Genomic DNA, 17,026 nt, shown 5'->3' on the forward strand with positions numbered 1-17,026 from the left:
AGAGACATGTGCATTACAATAAAGTAAATAATTTATGATGACAGAACTACCCTTGCTTGTTCCACCATGTTTCCAGCATGAAGTACAAGTTTTAGATGTTGTGTTCGTCCCATAAGTCCTATTTCTATATAGGAGTAATAATAACTATCCTTTTTTCTTTATTTAAATTTGAATCTTAATTTTCAAGATATACATAATTTATCTTTTTTTCATTTAATTTCTTTAGAAAAGAAAATCACAAGATGTCAAGTCGAATCTTGACCACCAAGATAAAATTTAATCAGCTAAGCGATTTTCAAGGGTGCAGAGGTTGCGTATGAGGATAAAATGTTATTATGAAATGTCGTTTTAATTTTCGAAGGATTTAGTCATTTTCTTACATCGTTTTAATTTATATTTCACCATCACTTGTTGTTGATTATGTTTAGGTTATAACATTATCTTGTGATGTTACTATTTTTTGTTATTAGTTGCTTTGTTTCTCCATTGTCGTCTTTTCTTTTTCATTATTCGAATATGTTATACTCGACCTGAAGGTACTTCGGAAACAATCTCCTCACCTCCACAAGGTAGGGATATAATCTATGTACACTCTACCCTTTCCAAATTCTTTCAAAAGCAGTCTCCTCACCTCCACAAGATAGAAATATAATCAGTGTATACTCTATCCTCTTCAAATTCTTCCAAAGACAGTTTTCTCACCTCCACGAGATAGGAATATAATATGCGTATACTTTATCCTCTCCAAATTCATCCAAAAACAATATCCTCACATCCACGAGATAGAAATATAGTCTGCATATACTCTACCCTCTCCAAATTCTTTCGAAACAGTCTTCTCACCTCCACGAGATAAGAATATAGTCTGTGTATACTCTATCCTCCAGTGTTTTCAAAAATGTTTTTGAGGTGAGTCTCGGGGCGGGGCGTACCAAAAACGCTTTGGGGCGCAAATTGAAGACATAGATCCATAAGGCGTAAGTCCTAGAATTTGGGGCGTAAGCCCAAAGCAAAAAACGTAAGTCTTATGCGTAAAAACGTACACCCCAAGCGTTTTTAATTTTTTAAAACCTTTTTTGCTTTAAATTATATTTTTTATTATTGGTGTAATGATATTTCTCAAATAGTAGTAATTATAATACTCTTTTTCTTCATTATTGATTATTAATACCTATCTCAAATAAAATCATAATATTTTTTCTATATATTGTAGGTTATTTATAAAAAAATATTTGTAAAATCATTGAAAATTTCACTTTTGCTTATTTTCTTAGTAAGAAAATTCTAAAATTGAATATACATGAGGCTATGCCCCGTAGATCCATGGGACTTACGCCCTGTGTCTCGGGACTTACGTCTCGCCCCGTACTGCACAAAACGCCTCGCCTCACACCCCCGCCTTTTAAAACACTACTATCCTCTCCAAATTCTTCCAAAAACAGTCTTCTCACCTCCACGAGATAGGAATATAATATGCGTATACTTTATCCTCCTTAAATTATACATATAAAATATTACTGAATATATTATTGTTATCGTTATTGTAACAAACTAGTAGTGGCAAATGGACAGGTTGAAAACGAGTCAACATAAAATGGGTAATAATTCAACCCGCCCATATTTGATATGGATAAAAATGGATTGGGTAAAATACTAGTTTACCCATATTTTCATGAGTAAATAGTACTCTACTTAAGAATTCAATATGGAGAAAATATTTTAGATTTTTTTTAGATGAAAAATGTTGAAAATACTCTATTTAGTTATATTTTGTATCATAAAAGTAAAAAAAAATATCCTATAACTTATCAATATAAAATAAATTTATGTAATAACAAGGGGAAAATATTTTTAATTTCAAAGTAAATGAATATTTGCATTTTAGGACTAAAGCATGCTTAATGCAATTTAATCAATGTCAATACTAATACATGATTTGCTTATTTTACACTATTATTTGTTATCCAATATAAAATTAAACAAATAAAAATATATAATCATAATTAACAAAAGAAATGTACATTTAAAATATATATTTTTTGGAGGGCCAAAGACTTTATTTTTTCAATTATAGTTATATAAAAGACATAAAAAGGGAGAGAATAAAAGTTGGAAGCTTAATTCATTTGGCTAATTCATATTTTACCCATATTTTTATGGGTTGAATATGGGATCAACCCATATTTTATCTATATAAAAAAGAGCAACTTTCACATATAACAAACATAAAAATCATATTTGTATGTTATAGTTATAGTTTGCATAATTGCGCTCATAACAAATTTTATGTTTGGAGCTTTTGATTTGTATAATTCGCTAGATACATCCAATTTTATATAAATTGTTCTGTTTTGTATAAATTCATTTATACATTGTAATTTGTATAATAAGATCTATATTTGTATAATTATAAGTGTATAAGACGAAAATATATGTATTTGTATTTATATATACATTTTTCTCTTCCTTTATACAAACACAAACACATTTTATACATTTGTATATCGAATGGATAATTGTATATCAAAAATGACTAATTGTATATCGAACCAGATGACAAAAAAATAGGATATTTGCTGCGAATTACAAATATAATAAATTATGACTATAACATTTAATTTGAATTAATAATTTGTTATTTCATACAATTTTCTCTATAAAAAATCCTTCACCCAATCCATTAAAATATGAACGGATTGGACGGGTTACCAAAATATGGGTTCTCGGGAAAAAAAAAACTATTCACTTTGAAATCCACACAATTCTTGCCATAACCGACCCGATAACCAAATCCAAACCTCCACCATAAATATTAGCCCCTACTTCACCTTATCATTCTATCTCCCGAAACCCTAGCCCCCAAATCAGAAAACCCTAATTTCAACTATTTCTCTCTCTATACCCCAATATTCCCATGGCGAAGAAGCGAAAAACCAGAGCTTCCGAACCTTCACAACCAGTTGAAGAACCAGTAGAGATTAAGCAAGAACCTGAGGTTGAAACCGCACAAGAAGAAGAATACGAGAACGATGCCGTAGAAGTAGAGGAAGAAGAAGCAGTACATGAGGACGAAGAAGAACAAGATCCCGAAGAGGAAGACGAAGAAGGCGGTGACGATGAGGAGGAAGAAGAAGAAATGCCTGGATCTGGAAATGACGCCGTAGAGGATGATAATGAGAAGTCGGTTAATGAACAGGAACAAGTTAATGGAGGCGCTGAGGAGAAGATGGAGGAAGGTAATGAAGAGGATTTGGAAGATGAGCCACTTGAGAATCTGTTAGAGCCATTTACGAAGGATCAACTTACAGCGCTTATTAAAGAAGCTTTAGCTAAATACCCTGATTTCAAAGAAAATATTCAGAAATTGGCTGATAAAGATCCGGCACACCGGAAAATCTTTGTCCACGGTTTAGGTTGGGATACGACAGCTGAAACGTTAACTAGTGTTTTTGCAACTTACGGTGAAATTGAGGATTGTAAAGCTGTTACAGATAAGGTTTCGGGGAAATCGAAAGGTTATGGATTTATATTGTTTAAGCATAGGAGTGGTGCTAGGAAAGCTTTGAAAGAACCACAGAAGAAGATTGGTACAAGGATGACTTCTTGCCAGTTGGCTTCTGCTGGGCCGGTTCCGGCTCCTCCACCTACTACAGCAGCCCCACCAGTTTCGGAGTACACACAGAGGAAGATTTTTGTTAGCAATGTAGCTGCTGATCTTGAACCTCAAAAGTTGTTGGAGTACTTCTCAAAGTTTGGTGAAGTTGAGGAGGGTCCACTTGGATTGGATAAACAAAGTGGGAAACCTAAGGGGTTTTGTTTGTTTGTGTATAAGACTGTTGAGGGTGCTAGGAAGGCATTGGAGGAGCCACATAAGACCTTTGAAGGGCATACCCTTCATTGTCAGAAGGCGATTGATGGACCGAAGCATAGTAAGAATTTCCATCAGCAGCAACAGCCTCAGTCACAACAGCATTACCCTCAGCATCATCATCATAATCAGCAGCAGCATTATTATCAGCATCCTGCAAAGAAGGGGAAATATTCAGGTAGTGAAGAATTCTGCTTTTCTGGCAGTTTTCTATTTTTTTTAGCATCGCTTTTATACTTGATTGTCATAAAATTGATTAAAATTGTTACTTTATCCAAAAAATCAGGTAGCAGTGCAGGAGCAGGATCAGCTGGGCATTTAATGGCACCATCGGGGCCTGCACCTGTGGGATACAATCCTGCTGTGGCAGCTGTGACCCCAGCTCTTGGACAGGCACTGACAGCCCTGTTAGCTACACAAGGAGCTGGTTTGGGGATTGGGAATTTGCTTGGAGGTCTTGGTGGGCCAGTGAATCATCAGGGTGTGCAACCAGTGGTGAACAATGCAACTGGATATGGTGCCCAGGGTGGATATGGACAGCCTCATATGCAATACCAAAACCCTCAGATGCAGGGTGGTGCAAGACCACAAGGTGGTGGTGCCCCATACTCTGGCTATGGAGGTCACTAGGAAAACTTAAGGTGTGATATCTTTCTCATGCCTTTGTGTGTTGGTTTCTATCAGTTATATATATAATTCACATGGAATTTCTTACTATGATCTTGACAGTATGTGTGATCAATGAATGATTTGTTTATCTTGTATCCAATATAAATGTACCGGATCATTATTGGTTTTAAAGGTTGGGTACCTATAAGCAATGTGTGTAATGTATACTTGACTAAAATAAAATCCAGTTAATTTGCTTGAGTGATTAGAATTACATTCAAATCTGGTAATCTAGTTGGAGTGGAACATAATTTCAGATTTGATCATTTAGGAGAAAGATTTTCTCTACAGTATGGAATATTGGAATCTTATTGCATGTGAAACTTGGCTATAGTAATTGTTAACTTAATGCTGATTATTGGTTCTTCCACAACCTTGCTCTACTGAAGGAGAAATCATGATAAAATAACCTCAAGTTGCCTTTATCAAAAGTTCAAAGTTTTTTTTTGTAATAAAAAAGTTCACATCAAATTGCATTAGAATTTTATGGTTCTGTTTCCTTGGACAGGTATCTGTAATGCTATGGCTCTATTTCCAAGTGAGGTAAAATTATTGGTTTGTTGCTTAGTTTATAAGTTTTGCAGCTAATATTCATTTGGTTTGTCTGTCTGTTGCCATATCTTGTTTGTGTTAACTTTCTGTCTTACATAAAAGAAATATCTTTAAACTTGTCTTTCACTTTTTTGAAGGTACCTTTTACAGATGCATTTCATGGTTTTTTCTGCTAAAAGTATTTTCTACTTCGATTTTTATGTTTTACCTATTCACTGTGCAGATTCCTTCATAAATGCATCAAACTTTTAGTTTTGGACTGGTGATTCTTCTGAAGTTCCGGGCACTCTCCAAATGAAGTCTTTTACTATCTCAAAAGTTACCTTTTGTTTAAAGACCATAATCTTCAATGTGTATTTTCTTTTTTATTCAAGTACTTCTATTCTGGTGAATGTTTTTAAACACTATGTAGTATTTCGCACTAAATTTTTCTATATTAAAAGTATTGAGTAGAAGGTAGGGTATCCTATCCTTGTCTCACCAGTATTTTAGATATTTAGCAATGTCTTTTCAACTTCCATCATCTTATTTTCTGAATGGTTTCTTCTACTGCTCCACAAAACACTGGATTGTGTCTCATAACAAGCAACTTTTGCTTTTCCCTCTGTTCAAATAAATAAAGTAATGAGCACATTGATCAGCTAATTTGTTTTAAGGATTGTCATGTAGCAATTGCTGTTGCAGGTAAAAGGTGATGTTCATGGCAATTCACTGCAGGTGTCTTCTGTTTCCTCCAATTTTTCCATGTTGATACTTGTTATGCTTGTGGTGTAGGGGCTGGGGGCTGGGGGTTAAGGATACATTTTTTATATAGATTGAATGCTGATTTTATCTCCACGTCGCTATCACTTGAATTTCTATACAGATGTTTAATAGGTAAAGATTTGATTCACGGTGGCATTGATTGTTTTTAAAAGTATGGACTTGTGGGTTGTTTTTAACCTTAAAATAGTGATTGGAGAAGGGAAAGGTATCTGAATTATTCCACAAAATTGGTTTATGAACTGCTTTACAAAATGACTGTAGGGATTTCTTTTCCTTCCTTTTTCTGGGGTGAGATAAGAATTATTCCAAAGTTTCTGGTAATTTTAAATTTGAAATCTATCCATGGAGAGGAAGTGAAGGGGGGGTAGTGTTTCTATCCTTGTTGATCTCTTTAACATTATGTTGTAACATTTATGAATCCTGGAGAGGAAGGGGAAGTGTTTCTACTCTAGTTGATCTCTTTAACATTTGTAACACTCATGAAGTGGGTGGAATCCAAACAAGAATGCCATGTAGCTTTGATGTTTTCCATCCAGGGGCTGAGCAGGTTGTTCTTGTGGCATTTGAAGTAGAAGTCTTGTCAAGACAGATGCTGGTCAGATATGCAGAAGTGTTTCTACTGATGTTTATAGAATGACGGCAAAGGTGCATAGTATGGCATTTCTGTCCATGAGAACGACGTCTAGTGCTTTGTCATTGAGTAGCTTTCTACCTATTCTAACCCAGCTTGACTACTCCTACTCGGTTGAGTTGATCCTGTTCGCTGTATTGTCTCTTTCAAAACGGGGAAAAGAACTAAGAGTTAAGGTAGGGAAAATGGATGTACAAGAAACTAACTATGAAAATTGACATGACAGAATGAGGGAAGACTGGGATTAGCTTGGCATTGTTTCTGTTCATCTCTAACATTGTGTTGTGTTCTAGTTTTGAGTTTTCTGGTATTGAATGTTGTTAGATTTAGGTAAAAATGGAAGGGTGGGTCAATAGCTCTAACAAAAATTATTGTGCAACACTGTTTTATCTTAAAATAGTATTAATAAATGGATGCACTTGTTAGGTTTGCTGGTGAGATGAGTGAAGATATTTATGAAAGATAAAAGCCACACAAATTTCTCTTATTGGATTTGGAATATCATGCTATTATTACTTAGTATTAGTCTAAATGGTGGGATGAAATAATTTTGAGTATGCATTAATCATATTTTATCTTGAATTATTATTTGTCTCACGGATGCAACCAAAATGGTGCACGTTGAGCAAGTAAAATGGGTTGTGATATTTGTCAACGTAATTCTTTGTTAGCGTTCAATGAATACACTAAGCTTGTGGTTTGAGATGCAACATATCCAGGTTGTATTCATCAAACACTAATAAATTTTACTTAGGACAATATACTCAAGTGTATTCATTGAACGCTAATACAAACATCGAGTTGACAGCTCAAAATATGATACTTCCATCAAGGAAGTATTGAAGTCTTTGATAATTTAAATGACCAAGAAAATTGATCCCTTTTGTCTCAATTTAGAGAAAAATAAAATAAAATAAAAATTCTTATTTATATCTTTTTCAAATTTTCTTTTAATTTTCAATGTAAATAATTTAGTATGATTTTTATCACATTCAAAATCATCCGTTAATTATAAACTAGTGGAAATTTTGGGTAAATAATTAAATATAAAAAAAATTGATAGCAGTAAAAGAGTGTTAAAATTTTTATTTATTTTTTTCAGAAAAAGGCTGCAGATTCCCTGCATTAAAAGCTGCCAGCATCTTACAAGTCACAGGGGTATTCGTGCCTTTTGATGAAAATCCTTATTTAAACGGTGTTTAAATTTGTGGTATTTGTGCCTTTCGATGAAAATCCTGATTTAAACGGTGTTTAAATTTGTTGTCCTTTTGATTTGATAAATAAATAATTTTGTTGCAATGTAAGCAGCAATCAGAGTGGAAAGGTTTAAGTGAGTTTATTAGTGAAGTAACCAGAGTACACATAAATCATGAAACCAATAAGCCAGCCTTCTTAATTCAAGTTTCAGCGTCTACTACACCCAAATCCAAAGTGGACATGCTTATTTATTACGTCAACTACATATTCCAACAAATAAAGTAAACAAATATGGTGCATAGCCAACTCAAACAGAGTGGATGAAACATGCTATCAGATTGAGTGAGATCGATTCACATAACAAGGGGGGCAGATGGTGTCAACTGTCAGCAAGTCCTAAAAACAGAACCGATTAAAAAAAGAATCAATGGAAGGCACAAGAATAAGAACTACTAGTCATGTCCATAACTTAGAAGCAGAACCAAAACATAAGTACATGATCCGAGATAAGTTAAAAGAGCAAACCACAAAGCCAAAAGATGTAAAATCTTCAGCAGAGTGATTTACTTAGCTAAAAGTCTAGACAAAATATTCAACTACTGTCTTCTCAAAAGAGTTTTGAACCAGAAACTATTCACAAACCACACATTAAAAAGAAAGCAGGAAGTTAAGGCTAAACACGCCTTAGCAAAAGAACATAGAACTGGAAACTTTTTCCTCGAGCTTTGGAAGCTGAGGAACGGAAACTGGTCCAGCATTGGTTACTCCATTATGGCTCGAGGAAGTCTCTGATGCATCTTCAAACTTCATCCACTGTCCCATTTGAGTAGCAGCAAGATGGGCATAACAGATGGGAGCAACTGCATTTAGGCAAAACAGAGAATTGAGTGCAAAGAGACGAGGGAGAAGAGTGATGTGCTCTATTCAGAAAACAACTGTTTTTGCCCAAGGAAAATGAGACTTACCAACAGATATTGCAGTGGTGCTCCTCTGGTACCTGCAAGGATGACATACCAATCTTTGTTAAAGCAAACATATGGATGTAAACTACTAAGTTGAAGCAGGCAGCTATCAGTCTATCTACAAGATACTTAATGCTTTACTTACACATAAGAGAGATTATGAACAAGCTCTTGAAGGTCATCAGCAGAGAAACCCAGCTCATCATACAAGACGTGATAGTGAGTAGGACGAGTTGTACCCTACAAAACAAGAATAACCATTAGCAAACAGTAGATTGATTTTGTAAATGATTCAAAAACATTCAGCAGATAAGACATTAGAGTTAATGCATTGAACATTCTAGGACAAATATGTCCCAAAGCAAATAGTCAACTGACTGCCACAAAATGCAAATATTCTCTGCAGAACTCTACAGTAAAACGTTATACCAAAAAACAAATGCCAAAGATATATGCCAATGCAACCACAAACAAGAGAACTTTACCCATAAAGGGTGGAGAAACATATCTAAATTATCTTATGAGTGAAATAGAAAAACTAATGTACGAATATAGATGGAAAAGAGAACATAAAGACTTACAATCATTCCAGCATGAGCACACAAGTAGAAGTCATAATTCCTTGGGTGACAGACTTTGTTGTCTATGATTGTGCCTGCACAAAGTGACTGTAAGTAATTTCATCCAGTACAATAGTTGCAACTAATATCTAAGTTCAAGTGGTGTACCTGGAGGAACATTGTTAGGATCATTAGGCTGGAAAAACTTGGTATGGTGATTCTTCTGTGCAACTATCACCACAAACTTGGGTGACCACTTCTCATCAAGAAATTTACAAGCCTGATTAATCAATAAATAAAACAAATGATTTAGTACAGTTATATCTTGGTTTCCCCGAGTCAAGCTCAATATTCATCAAGAAAGCATTTTATCAGCCAAAACCTCAATAATCTGATCCAGCTCAACATTCAGAACTTGACTAAACTGAGATTCACTGACACCATCCCTGAAATTTTGAACAAGAGAATTAATAAAACTATAATTTAACAAGAAGCTTCTGGACCATTGCCATATAATGAACTGCATTTGATGAGTTTCATCTCAGGAAAAAAGTCAAACCTAGAAGTATCAAGTTGATCTACATGGCCAACAAAGACGTACCATATAAGTTGATCCCAAATTGATTAAAATCCAAATTTCACCCAGAATTAAGCATCAACTAACATTCAGACCATGACCTCACCACAAATGTTTTACACAGTTCTCTCCAGATGAGGTTACAAGTAACATCTCCAACATCTCAAGTACATGAAGAGACTAACAGAAAAGTTCTTTTTCAAATCTCACTTCAAAGTTTTTGTTTGTGTCTGTTTGAATCGTTGACTCTGGTTCTATTTCCATTCATGTGAGCAAATATTTGCAGCATTTATTCAACAGAACCAAGATACAAAAAAAACATTTACACAACGGAATGGCACACTTGTATATGGCACACATTTAGTTGGAATCAACTGAAATAAAAGAGAATGACCACTGAAAGTCACCTGAATATTATTATATGCTCGGGCTTCCTTTTTCCAGAGCTCACATAAAAATCTAGCAAAGCCTCCCTGCAATTTTGTAGCTTAGTTTATTTCTGGGAAATGCTACAATAGTGGATTAAAACCAAACTCAGAAATACAACTTCTTTATTCACTGGGATCACTGCTTATATCTAGCTACACGGATGATATCCTGTCGGATACTAAATGTAGGTTCTCATGGTTGTTTTCACAAGAACGTGTAAAGAGTTGTGTTAAACTGACTCACTCAATACCACATAAGAATAATAGTGTGCTAGCATATCTAACTAAAATACATCAGGCCCAAGCCCTGTCAAGTTGTCGTTGTGGAGATAACTCCATCTGAGACTTCAATTAACTGTGAGTAGCCCCTGCCCAAAAAAATAAGAAGGGAAACCTGAAAGGCAAACTCACCTCATTATTCCCTCATCTTCAGTATCAGAAGCACGTTTAAACAAGTTGTCTATCATCTCCACCTTAGGAGACTGAGTACGAACTGAAGCTCTGTAGCGAGATATCGAAGGCCACTGCCTTGAGCTGACAACCTGGTCAAGTAAACAATGAGCGCACACAGATAGAAACCATTATAAATTACATGAGGGAGGGAAATGCAACATATGTCCAGATTTGTTATTGTATACATTAGGCTTATAAGTACCAAAACAATCACATAATCATAGGATTCAATTGGTTGCAAAGGAAACGAAAATAAGATCTACTGAAACTTGACAGGTCGTACCGCTGCAATTGATGGGACATCAGATTGGCCAGGAGAGCCATGGGACACATCCATCCCAATAATAATGGTAGGAACCTTAGATACCATAGGGATTGCAGGAGAATGTTCAACAGTTAACATAGAATTTAAACCTCCAAGCTGCCAAGAAGGAAAAGATGGTTAGGAAAACATTTTTGAGATATCAGAAGAGGTTAGGAGAAGGGGAAAAAAGAAGATGGCTCAGAACTGATGATCGGAACTCTTACCTTTGCGTTTATCTTCAGGAGCACATTGGTGATATATTGATCATTGACTCTTGTTGGAGCTATACACTGGGTAACAATGCCATACTCAGCAAGATTCTTTCGCTTCCATGGTCCTGAAAGTTGAAACAAGACATTTTACATCTCATCTAAAGCTTAGGATACGCTCTTGTTGGAGGTTAGCTACTAATCAAGAGAACAAGTATATTATACTAACCGTACACATCACAGTTTTTCCTCTCAGGAAGCAGACATAGCAGGAATTTAGGTGCCCCGGGAAGCTTGGATTGGACCTGCTCAAACATCTTCTCGACTCTAACGAGTGGGGGAGCCCTCCTGACTTGTGGAGATTCCTCAAAAACATCAAATGGGTCTTCCACCATCTGAATACAGTTTATTAAACAAATCAAAAGGAACAATGATAAGTCATTGAACTTTACACTCAGTTTTCAAGAAAATACGAATTTGAGGAAACTTACAATTCCTTTCTGCTTTCCACATTTGATCAGATCACTGACTAGCCCTTGAATGTTGCAGCGTGCAGAAAAATTGACAACGGCCCAGCGTTCTATCTTCGTGGGATCAACTAGTCTCTGCCATTACAGATGATATGTAAAAAGGAGAAACAAAGCAACTTAAGGAACAATGGGGAAAAACAAATACATCAAGTGTAAATAATCATGCAAGAAGGAGTAATTCTGAACCTTATTATTGAAATTCCATCTGCCATTACGAGGGACAAAGTCATCACCACCTGTCTTCAGCTGAGGAAATATTAAAGGTAAGGCAGAGTAAATTTCCAAATATCCTAGCTGGAAGTGATTATTAATTAATAAATACCTTTGGGGGAGGAAGAACACGTCCTTCAATCTGAGTGAAGTTATTGCTAATCGATATTCCACAGGAACGAAGAAGGGGCTCAGCATCATATTGGTTGATTTTGAGAGCCTAAACCAAACCACCAGATAATTAGTGCGGATTCACCAGAATATTGTTAAAGTGTCTTTTGATTTTTTTTTTAAAAATACTTACATTGCTTAAGACTTGCATCCTCTCCTGAGGCTTTTGCCTTGATTTCTCCACTAGTGAAGACCTCTGGAACGTGGACAAGGATTTTGTGTATCTTTGCAACGACACCAAAGAACAGAGCTGAAACCATTCACAGAAAACTTGAGGTTATGATACGCACAGAGAACAATAAATGGCATAGGCCTCTAAATTTAATCTGACTGCTTACCTCAATCGGGAAATAGGTGGGACGTTTTGGTTTCCCAACATTTATGCAGGGTAAATCAGCAGAATAACGCAACTCTATGTTGCGGTGGTTGACAAAGTAATCAAACACAGTAACTTCAGTTGTTTGGACCTCACCATCTGCATCTTTTCCTTTCTGCTTCAGGGTAAATCTAAATAGAAAAAGAAGATGAATTATACAACCTTACTTCTGCAAATAAATGATAAATGCATTAACAGGTGCTACGTAAACAAGCCAAGGTTTAAATAAGAAGAAATAACTAAAGAAAGAAATGAAGCATACAGTTGTTCACGACAAGGTCGGTCACTCAATCCAGTAATCTTGTACTCTTGATTAGTGGGGCTCGTCTTCACCCTCAAATTCTTGAGTACACGCTTTGCCTAATAATTGTGTATAGCCAATCCCAGCTTAGCAACAGTGCACATAACTAGATAAACAGATCATCAGAAACAAGATTCTACCTTTGCCCAATCCAGTGAAAAAGGATCCTTCGCATTTTGATTTGCAATCAAGAAGTCCACGATAGGCCCAGGCTGGATAATCATTGTTGTAGACACATCTGCAATTGAAGCAAAAGAACAGCATTAAAATCATTGTGTTAGCATAGAAATATGAAAGGTGTTGCTTGAGATATTAAGCACTAGAGTCGTTACCAATGTTCAAAGACAAGCCACTTTGGGTAGTACGGAAGCTGGAATGGAATCCTCGACAACCAAGAACACCACCACCGACATCAACAAAGTTCTTCGGATCATTGTGGAAAAAGGATTGTCGAACAAGCAGGCAACCCCTGATACAAGAACATCAACTAAATGAGGTGAGAAAACAGAGTCTTGAACCCGCATGTGAGATGAAGCAACAATTGCTTACTGCTTTGCAGCATGCTGCCTCAGAATTATATCCAAGACTCGCAAGGCTTCTTGAGAGTTCTCCGACTCTTGACCACGCAGAGCATTTGCAATCGCCTGCATAGGGATTTTGGCAGCAAAACTGATCTCCACCTTGAAAGTTTTTGACTGATAAGGACGACGTAACCTCTTCCTGTCAGCTTCATTAGGACTTCCATGTCCACCAGGGCTGCTATTACCATTGTTCCTGAACATAAACGTTGTAAACAGATTGTCAAATACTGGTAGGACTGGGAAAATAGTCTGCTCAGCCATTTCGAAAACCAACCTATTTGATGTCACGTCATCAAGGACAACAGTGAACTCCATTTTATTCCTAGGGAGTGCTCCAATGGTAAACAAGCTTTTTTCACCATCATATGCAAATTCCTTTCCAGCTAATTCTGTATCATAAGTTTCGTGCACTCTGTCTAAGACCTTCCTTCCAACTCCCTTCCCATCGACTGGTCGGCCATCTTCATAGAATAAGGCAACCTATCAAAGAACAGAGTTAAAGGGCAGGGAATAATAAAATATAGAGAACTAAGAAAAGAAGCCATGTAAATATATGGGGCTACACAAACATACACTGTAGTGAAAGAAGTGCCCATCCACATTGGTCACATTCACTTTAAAGTGATTAGTAAGAATTTGGATCTTCTGTCCCTTGTTTCCAACACCACGTCTGGCCATGGGAACGCGCAAGATCTTTTTCTTCACAGGCTCGAGCTCTGTTTTAGCAGGAGTGAAATCTGGTGGAACAGGGGGAGGAGGTGGCAGACCCTCTGCTGCTGCTCCATTTGTTTCTTCTTCAGCCATATCAGGATCCTATCTGAAATAGAAAATTCTGAATTTATGGAAATGTGAAATGCAACTGGAAACATCATTGAAAGATGTACGCTGGCAGTAAGGTTATCAGTAAACATTATCAATGTACTACATCAAAGGACAATTATAATCAATGTAACTAAAACTGAACATGTCTACATTTAGAAAATAATTATGAAGACTCAGGTAAGTATCATTCATACAAGGAAAAGGGAACACACATTCCAAAATATAAGGGACATCATTCTTTTTTCTCTGAAAGAAAAGGTAAAAGGCATCACTAAGACACTGCAAAGTAAAAGGCATCACTAAGACACTGCAAGGTAAAAGGCATCACTAAGACGCTGCAAAGTACTCCTTACCATATCAGGAAAAACACTACAAACTAATCCTTACCATATTCGGAAAAGAAAAAAAATAAACAACGCCAACAAAGACCATTCAAGGTGATATATCAATGGAAGAATACTTGAAAAACCATGGTGTCATAAATGGCCACCAAAAACTAGAAGAGGATGGAATATCTACATCTATAAAATCATTTTCATTTCTTTCCTATGGTCTAGTTGTATATTTTACTATTTTTTCTGGTTAGAAAAGCAAAACCATGAAGCAGAATAACTAAAACAAAGAAGCAAATGCAATTCTTACTAAAGACTTCAACCTAAAGACAACAAACATGCAGAATAGGATAGACAAAGGCATGCAGTAAACCAGACTAAAGGTCCTGGAAGTAATACTCAACAACACAAGATAGTTTTTAGCATTAACTCAACACAAGTCACAAAAAAGGCTTAAAGAGAGAGCTACAAAAACAAACAGGCTTTGAAAATACTACATAAGTAGATTGGTTTTAGGCAAAACATCAAGAAGAACAAACCTTACATTGTAGAACACACCCAACTAGAAAGACACACACGTATGAAGAGCTCCAAATAAAGCCTACTATAAACTTACCATTCAAAGTCTAATGACAGTCTAAACAGATAAGAGATTGCAAAGTAGAAAACATAAAAATTTACAGAAAAAATAGCACAAGTAGTACTCAGAATATATTAATTTCCACAATCAAATCCATAATACACACATGCAAGACAATATAAACTACAAACAGAAAGAACACCCCTGATTTTTCACAGTCAAAATCTAGCTTCTTTTTTTCACTTTTTTCATTCCAGCAGAAATACAAGTCAAACAGATCTCACTAGATCCACAAAACCACATAAATTTTTCATTGAAAAATACTACAAATAACAAAAATCAGAACCACCCCAGAAACTATTCAACTACTATAACAGAACAGTGTTTAACAAAAACTGCAAATCCATAAATGAAGCTATAATAACAAACATGCAAGCCAAGTAAACCACACTGAAAAGGAAATAAATATTTTTTTTATTTTTTGTAAAATCTTTTTCTAAAGTTTCCTCAACATCTCTCTGCAAAAAGATGTGAAGCTTTCTCATCAAACACAGCAAAAAAAAATCAAAATAAACAAACCCCACAAATTATTCAACCAAAAATCACTCAAACTATAGAAGCATTAACAGATTCATCAGCTGAAAAACTCAAATCCCAGAAATCAACCAAACAAAATTTTTGTTTCTGAAAATCCCTTTTTTTTTCAGTTCAAGTTCATCAGAAACCCAAAAGTTTTCTCATCAAACACAGCAAAAAAATCAAAAATAAACAAACCCCACAAATTATTCACCCAAAATCACTCAAACTAAACCAACATTGACTGATTCATCAGCTTAAAAACTCAAATCCACCCCAAAAAAATAAAAAATCTACAGTGTTCATACACACTTTTCAGCAGAAACCCATAACCTAACTCACCCCACACAGCAACAAAAATATCAAAAACTAAACAAACCCCACAAAATTTTAACCCAAAAAAACTCAACCTAAAGCAGCATTGACCGTTTCAGAAGCAGAAAAAAACACAAACCCCACAAAAATACTTCAAGGAAACATGAAAATTTTGCTAAAAGGAGTATACCTTCTGCTCAAAAGAGGCAGATGAAGCACCAAAATCAAGAACAAAACCCTAATGGAACACAGGAGAAAAGAGGGGAAGGAGGAGAGTGACAAATTTATGAGAGAGTGGACTGAGAAAAAAAAGGAGTATTTAGTACCTCCCAACAGTTACGAGTGAGCTTAAAATACTGCCTCTTTACACCTTTTTTGCCCTTTCTTGTGTCGCTCTTTATGAGCTCCACGTGTCCCACCACTATAATAATAATAATAATTTATTTTTATTATAATTATAATTACTTGTGTGAGAAAACTTCATTATATTTTTTTTACTTATATAGAGTGATACACCTAGAAACAATAGTTCTAGATGCTATTATTAAGTAAGATTGTGATTTTGTTATACTTATATTTAAATAATGGATGATAATCTAGTATAGTCAAATCTCGTTATAATAGTATTTCACTATAATAACTCATAAGTATATATTGTAATGAAGTGGTTGTTACCCATTTGGCATAATCTCGTGTAAAGTTACAATTCATTAAACATGGTAATTTGTGTTAGGCGAAAATTGGGGGTAAAATTTGTGTTAATGGTTGATATGTTCAGTCGATTCTCTTTCTTTTTGTTGGAGTCTTGACCCATACGAATAAGCAGAATATGAAGGACAAAAAAAACCTTGGTGAACCGTCAATCGTGATAATTTAGCAAATAAGTGTGAGTTTTATTGTCCGATGGTATAAATACTGACTACACTGAGGAACAAACTCTGAAGTGAAAGATATGAACAAGCGAAATAGTGTGTTTCAACTTTTGTTTTCGTATTTGTCTACAAAATAGATTCTTCATGTTATATTGTACTTATCGGTTAACAACATACATTATGAC

General features: G+C 35.4%; 2 protein-coding genes across 3 annotated transcripts; one reads left to right on the plus strand and one right to left on the minus strand.

Moving 5' to 3' along the window:
• Window positions 1-2,848: 2,848 nt before the first annotated feature.
• LOC125812565 (UBP1-associated protein 2A-like) lies at window positions 2,849-5,603 on the plus strand. Of its 2 annotated transcripts, XM_049492052.1 has the most exons (4): window positions 2,849-4,046; window positions 4,155-4,509; window positions 5,046-5,080; window positions 5,313-5,603. In XM_049492052.1, the coding sequence occupies exons 1-2, from the start codon at window positions 2,915-2,917 to the stop codon at window positions 4,496-4,498; spliced, it is 1,476 nt and encodes a 491-aa protein (XP_049348009.1). In that variant the 5' UTR covers window positions 2,849-2,914; the 3' UTR covers window positions 4,499-4,509; window positions 5,046-5,080; window positions 5,313-5,603. The 2 variants fall into 2 exon arrangements, with proteins under 2 accessions (XP_049348009.1, XP_049348008.1); XM_049492051.1 differs by lacking the exon at window positions 5,046-5,080.
• A 2,520-nt stretch (window positions 5,604-8,123) lies between these two features.
• Window positions 8,124-16,293, minus strand: LOC125812557 (protein argonaute 4-like). Its single transcript, XM_049492038.1, has 23 exons — window positions 16,160-16,293; window positions 13,918-14,161; window positions 13,619-13,824; window positions 13,313-13,537; window positions 13,096-13,232; window positions 12,904-13,001; window positions 12,725-12,822; window positions 12,425-12,593; window positions 12,220-12,336; window positions 12,028-12,135; window positions 11,892-11,951; window positions 11,667-11,780; window positions 11,405-11,570; window positions 11,191-11,303; window positions 10,946-11,083; window positions 10,621-10,751; window positions 10,189-10,254; window positions 9,587-9,650; window positions 9,373-9,484; window positions 9,226-9,299; window positions 8,790-8,884; window positions 8,648-8,679; window positions 8,124-8,542 (listed from the first exon to the last, which is right to left on the minus strand). Exons 2-23 carry the CDS (start codon window positions 14,146-14,148, stop codon window positions 8,367-8,369), a joined length of 2,730 nt encoding a protein of 909 aa, XP_049347995.1. The 5' UTR covers window positions 14,149-14,161; window positions 16,160-16,293; the 3' UTR covers window positions 8,124-8,366.
• Between the last annotated feature and the right edge of the window lie 733 nt (window positions 16,294-17,026).

This window comes from Solanum verrucosum, unplaced genomic scaffold (genome assembly GCF_900185275.1).
Source record: "Solanum verrucosum unplaced genomic scaffold, falcon-dt-bn FXZP01000120.1, whole genome shotgun sequence".
NCBI lineage: Eukaryota > Viridiplantae > Streptophyta > Magnoliopsida > Solanales > Solanaceae > Solanum > Solanum verrucosum.